General features: G+C 51.8%; 1 protein-coding gene across 1 annotated transcript; it reads left to right on the top strand.

Moving 5' to 3' along the window:
* Positions 1–3,675: 3,675 nt before the first annotated feature.
* C27H11orf87 (chromosome 27 C11orf87 homolog) lies at positions 3,676–5,319 on the top strand. The gene has a single exon (XM_090319564.1). The coding sequence runs from the start codon at positions 4,003–4,005 to the stop codon at positions 4,582–4,584; it is 582 nt and encodes a 193-aa protein (XP_090175690.1). The 5' UTR covers positions 3,676–4,002; the 3' UTR covers positions 4,585–5,319.
* The last annotated feature ends 1,116 nt before the right edge of the window (positions 5,320–6,435 follow it).

Genomic DNA, 6,435 nt, shown 5'->3' with positions numbered 1-6,435 from the left:
TTTCTCATACTTATGTATGGTAATTTCTAGCAAAAAATTTTTGTAGTTACCTTTGTGATCCTTGTTATCTCAGCAATACCACAGGAAGAAAACAATGGTCAGAAATGTTCACTGACTGGTGGATAGATTTCCTAGAATTTGGCTAGGTTATGTTAGCAGACTTTGGATTCTACACACTCCTTTGCCTGAGGCTTAATGAAGGTGGACTTAAGTAGGGCCTTTTGGCCCCAGACATTTGTTTATATGTTTCATTATCTATGTTCCATGAAGGGAAGACTCTGAGAATCTTAGAAACTTCTTTTTTTTTTTCTCTGAAAGAATCTGACTCTTTGGAAGTAGTGGGTAGAACAATGGCAACTTCTTGTGTAGAAGCTTTGCTAGTTATGCCAAAATAATATGGCCACTCAGAAGGACCAAAATATTGTGGCACCAGGCAGGGGCGGGGGCTTATTACTTGTGCTTGAATCATGCCCCCTCACTGATATATCTCAGTCTACGAACACCATAAGGAAAATTACAGATCTGTAGCCTATTCTTGAAAGGGAAGAGGGAAAAAATATATGGAGCTTTTGACTTGAAAATGTATGTCTTTAATCCACCTAACTCATTTCCTATTAAGTACCATTGTCTTTTGAGTCACATTTCCTGTAAGAGATACATTCTCTAGGGTAAGACCTTGTCTTCTCATAGGTTGTGTAAAATGGCACAGACACTTTTAGCACTGTTGGTGTAACAGATGGCTCTCATTTGTAACAAAAGGATAAGAACAGTGGCAGCTTTAAGACGTGTCCCAGGAGCTTGGTATACAAGAAGAACCCTGTTTCAGATATATTACAATCTCACTATAACATGTTGTGATGGTTTATTTCCCTCTAGGAAACCCAATATTTCTCCCACCCTGAAAAACAGACCACTGAGAGTTAAACATAATTATATAAAGAGGCTTTGCTTTACAAGACAACTTCTTTTTTTTTCCCACTAAAGAGTCTCTTTAAATAGCTAGATCTCTTTTTGGAATATTCAAAAATGGATTTGCTTTACAAAAATGTCGATTCTCATCAAGTTTTCAGGAGCATTAGACAATGTACAAAAACGGAGCCTTGCTTGTCAGGTGTCAGAGATGACATCTCAGTGATTGCAGTGAAACAAAGCAAACACACTCACCATTTCCTGAGTCCACTGAAATCAGAATACCAAATGGGGATGGTAGCTATTACAGATATCAAGAGCCCTCTTCCCAGAAAGGAAGAGTAATATACTAGCACCAGAGTCATTGATTATCACTAACTGCCGGCTGGCCCCGCAACTATGTGACATTGGCAGTCAAAGGTATCAAACTGTGGTCTGAAAAAGTTGTGCATTATTCAGCATGAACTGATGACTAGTATTTAAATACATGAAAACAAAATCTGGGTTTAGGATATATGCTAGTTCTTTCATATATGCTATGAACATTAAGAGGAAATGGAATCTTTTCCTGGATAGGAACACAGACCCAGAAGCTGGGACTCCTGTAGTATAGGTAGGTAGGTATTTCTCTCTGTGTCACATCCTCTTTCTGTACAAACGCAGAACACAAGCAGATAGCTGGCTGCCAGTCATTCTTTCCGGCTCTCCTTTCTGACACAGAATGAATCTATACTGCACTGTTCAATTTAGTGAGTAAGTGTTGTACAGGTGCTTTGCTAGACTCAAAGACAGAAAGCTAACAAATCAGGGAGTGAAGAAAGAAGTGCACAAAACATTTGAGGGCCTTTAAATGCTGCCTTTTGGAGTTTTAAAGTAATGTTCCAAGCTAGCCTTTCTAATAAAAAGCATGCTCTTTTTCAAACATAGCTACTCTAACCTAACGTGTAGTTCCTTTTATCCTCATCAATAGTTGTTTGCTTTTTTTTTTTCCTTTAGGGTGCTGACAGCCCTAAAGTTCCATCCAGTTTGCTCAAAGTCTTTTCTTAATACTATATAAGACAAATACATCCAGATCTGTAACAAAAATCAGGTTGGAAGGAGTGCTCTAGGGATTTCTTCTGCTGCCTTATGAACCTGGAAATACTTTGTGCCCTGGGCAGTGTGGATACACAAGGGGTGTAGGATATTCTAGTTGACCGGGTTGGAGTGTGGAGATGATGTGAGGAAAGAGGGACACACTAAGGAGCGATGGTCGTGGGAAGGAGTTATTTAGGTTGGGGGGGTCGTGTTTAGGTTTGCACTTCAGGTTGGGCCCCAGCTGCGTGGACACACATCCCTGTCATCTCTCTAGGGCGCGCAGTTCCACCAAGGGCAGCCCAGTGGGGACTCTGTGTCCCCAGTGGGAGAAGGGGTCTCCCTGGGACGATCTGGGAAAGAGGGGTGGGAGGGTAGTAAGGGATCCCACAGCTGAAGAACTGAAGCTCCAACCTTCCTAGCACTGGGGTGCCTGGCTCGCTGGCAGGGCGGGGTGGGGAGGGAGCAGGAGCGGAGAGCTGAGACCCGGCGCAGAGGCGGCGGCGGCGGCGCACTCTGCCACTGGCGAGGTGTTGGGGTGCGAGGGTGGGTGGGGGCCCGAGGGGTGGCTCGGAGCCCTGGCAGTGGCTGGCTGACGTCACCGGCCTCTCTGGCAATAGGCTGGGAGCAGAGCTCCCCGAAGCAGCGGCGGCGGCGAAGGCGGGCGGCGTCTGGAGCGCGGCTGGGTCGGTCTCCGGCCCCTTCGCTCTCTCCGCGCCTTCTGCAGCCGCCACTGCAGCCACGCGCCGGGGGCTCCCGTGCCTGCAGCCCGCCGGGCCGCTCCAGGTAAGAAACCCAGATCCCACCCAAGGCCGCCGCGGGCCGGGAGGCCCACGAGAGCGAGGCGTGCGTGGGGAGGACCGCTCCCACGGCCTGCGCAGCCGCCCCCGGGCCCTCGCTGGCCCCTGGCCCGGCCGGGCCCGGGCGGCGCGCGCCGCCTCCGAGCTCCGCAGTGCAACAGTTAGCCGGCGCGTCTCCGGAGCTGCGGCGGGGCGGCGGGACCCCGGGCTCCGGGCCTGCCCTCGCCTCCGCCCCGGGCCGGGGGGAGCCGGGACTGCGAAGGCCAGAGAGAAGATCCGTTCCCCAAACTTTGCAGGCGGGAACCCTCCCTTCCCCTTCCACTCCCAGTTCCCGGAGAAAGAAGCCGGCTCCTGCCCAGTGGGTGGCGCGGGGAGGTGGGGAGGAAGGGGGCGTCGGCTGGCGAGCGTCCGCTCGGGGAACGTCTTTTTTTTTTTTAGGGGGGAGGTGGTGGTGGAGGTGAGGGTGCGGAGAAGAAGGCAGAGACACAAAGAGGCGACTGGGCACCGATCCGGTGTCTCCACCACCGGCCGGGGACCGGGAGGCAGAGTGGGATGCGGTGCCAGAATTGTCCCCCGGGCCTGGGGCACCATCCTGAGATGGGGGAGGCTGGAGGGGGACCTGGGGGACAGGAAAGGAGGACTGCGTTCCTTGCCCCCTCCTCCGGGGACCCACTTGGGGACCCCGAGTGGGTGCTGGAAAGGAGGGATCCAGGCAAATGGCACCCAGGGCGGGTGGAAAGTTGTGAAGGACGCGGCGGCGAGACTGCCTTATCTGCTGAGTAATGTGCACGCGGGGCGGTGCGGGGCTTAGACCCCCGGCGAGCCCGCGTGGGGAGCCGCGGGGCTGGGCGGTGCGTCCCGGGGCGGGTGCTCGCTCGGCGGTGCCCACACATCTTTGTGCTCTGCACCCACCCTTGTTGTCAGCTCGAGAACCCTAACGAAGCCTGTTCTCTTTGCAGCCGGGTGCCTCTGCGAGGGAAATAAAAGACCCTTCCAGGAGGGACGGGAGGAGAGGATCCCTCTGGCCCGCGCCAGTCGCTCTGTGGCCGGCGTGCCCGCCAGCGGTGGCTCCCTCCGTGCTCGGCTGGTGCGCACCACTCGCTCCCGCGCCAGGGAGTAGTTTGGGGTGGCGTGGGCTCCATCCTCCTGCTGGGCTAGTGGGAACAGTGTGCCCAAGAGAGGAAGCTTGGTGGGCCCGGCCCCTCCCAGCCCCGTGCCAATGAGTGCCAGGGCGCCCAAAGAGCTGAGGCTGGCGCTGCCGCCTTGCCTCTTCAACCGGACCTTAGCCTCCCCCAACGCCAGCAGCCACGCCGGGGGCCGCGGCCCGGGCGCGGGGGGCGGCGGCACGTGCATCACGCAGGTGGGACAGCAGCTCTTCCAGTCCTTCTCCTCCACGCTGGTGCTGACTGTCCTGGTCACCCTCATCTTCTGCCTCCTCGTGCTGTCCCTCTCCACCTTCCACGTCCACAAGCGCAGGATGAAGAAGCGGAAGATGCAGAGGGCTCAGGAGGAGTACGAGAGGGATCACTGCAGCGGGAGCCGAGGAGCTGGGCGGCTGCCCCGGGCAGGTGGGCAGGCCCCGATCCAGGGGAAAGAAAACCGGCTGGAGAGGCAGCCCCGAGACTCGGCCTTCTACGCACCCTCCAAGGCCACCACCTCCTCGTCCCCTGGCCTCCCATGCCACGGTCCCCGTGCTCCTGCGCCTCCTCTACCAACCCCGAGTCCGCAAGGAGTGCGCGCAGCTTCTTCCTGCTCGGACACAGCTGGCGAGGGCCTTGTACAGACGGTGGTACTGTCCTGATGGGCCCACACCTGTCTTCTTCACCCCTTCCTATTCCCAGCATCTTCCCCGCTCCCTCCCCTTCCTTCCTTCCTTCCTTCCTTCCTTCCTTCCTTCCTTCCTTCTTCCTTGCTTCCTTCCTTCCTTCCCATTCTCCATCTGGCCTCTCCAGCCTCCCCCTCCTTTTCTCCTCTGTCCTCCCTTGGACTCTCGTTTCTCCTCCGCCGAGGCACTGTGCGGTATTTGTAAATATTGGGTGAGGAAAGTCTCAGAGGAAGAGAAAGAACGCTGACAATACTTTATTAATATTTATAGTAATTACGATAATACTAATCACACAATCCAAGCGCATGACAAATGGCATCATTTCTCATTGTCAGGGAAGGATGCTTCTTTCCTCTCCACCCCGTGCCCACCCCCCTCAGTCAGGAGGAGAAACCGCACAAGCTACCAAATACACTTCAGGCATCGACACCCCACGCAAAAGGGAGGGGCGGGGGCCCCCGTGATGTACATAGCTGTCAAGTTAAGGTTTCGCTAGCTTCCTGCCCTCCTGGCCTCCCAAGCTTCCACTTTTCCTTGAGCTTCTCTCCCGCCCCTCGGTTCACCCTCTGCTAGTAGTATATGAAAAGAGCCACGTTGGTATTTTTAAGCACCAGGACTATCGGAGGCCACAGAAAAGGTCCCAGGAGAGAAACACACACACACATCCACACACACACACACACACACACACACACACACACACACACACAACCAACAAAAGTTAAAGACAGGTAACCTCTTCCACCCACTTACCTTCTCACAATTACCTTTTCCAAGATAGGAAGTTTAATTTACTTTTAGAAATGTCTCTCGCTGGCCGAGTACAAAAACCTTTAAATGCACTGAAACCAACACAGCAGCTGTCTGCTTCTCCCCTCCCCTCCCCTCCCAATCCCTGCCCCACATGGACACCTTTGACTTGTTTGGAGAAATCAGAGGATCTTGGAGCTGTCCAGCCATGTCTGGTGCTGAAATAGTCTCCCCTTAATGGTTTTTTTCCTTTGTGGCAGGTCAAGGAGGGACTGTTTTGGAAAGTTAATTCTTCTTGGCTTTTGGTTGGTTTATTTCTTTTTTTCTACAATCAAGTTAGTGTGTACGATTGGTTTTCTTATTTATTAAATGTTGCATAAGTTACCTTTTTGTAAAAAAAAAAATCAAAAAAAAAAACATAAAAAGTATCAGGTGACGTGTAGTCTCCAAAAGGCAGTATTTAACCAACCAGAATGTTTCTGTTTCAGTTTTAGAACAAAGTGCACCTTTATTGTATATTTATGATCTTGGTACCAAATATAGATGAAATTATAGTTCTGTTCCACAGTCTCCAAACTGTATATTCTTGCTGATACTTTCCAGCTATTGCTATAAAGGGTCTCACTGGATGAGGAGTTCAGTGGTGTGGGCTGGTTCTGCCAACTCTGTCTTTTTGTACCTTACTCTGTAGCAGACTGTTATAAAAAGTTGACCTGTATGTTTTCTTTTTCTTTTTCTCTTGCAAATAACAGAAACAACCACTACGATAAGAAAAAAAATGGATGTGCTGGAATGCCATCTATTAAACCATGGTTAATATTTAAACAGTGCCTGTAGTTCTACCTGCATGCACTTACCACCTGGAGGCAGTGTGTGTGCTTGCTTGTGCTGTATGTGTTTGAGGAGGGACTGGTGGGCAATTTGTATGACAGGACATGCAAATTTCAAGAGAAATTAAATCAGTTAGTACTTAATGGCATAAAAACATTTTTTTTGCAGCTTGTTTAGTTACAGACCTGTGCCTGTATGTGAGAGTCAGCAGAGAAGGGGCTCTCTTCCTTACGAGTCTGGCTTAGC

This window comes from Megascapheus bottae, chromosome 27 (genome assembly GCF_031878675.1).
Source record: "Megascapheus bottae isolate mThoBot1 chromosome 27, mThoBot2.hap1, whole genome shotgun sequence".
NCBI classification, from domain to species: Eukaryota; Metazoa; Chordata; class Mammalia; order Rodentia; family Geomyidae; genus Megascapheus; species Megascapheus bottae.
Note: the sequence above shows the minus strand (reverse complement) of the source record. Positions and strands in the feature narration are given on the sequence as shown.

Excerpts from the sequence above, each read along its gene's own strand:
- C27H11orf87 (XM_090319564.1), top strand. The coding sequence starts at position 4,003 with ATGAGTGCCAGGGCGCCCAAAGAGCTGAGGCTGGCGCTGCCGCCTTGC.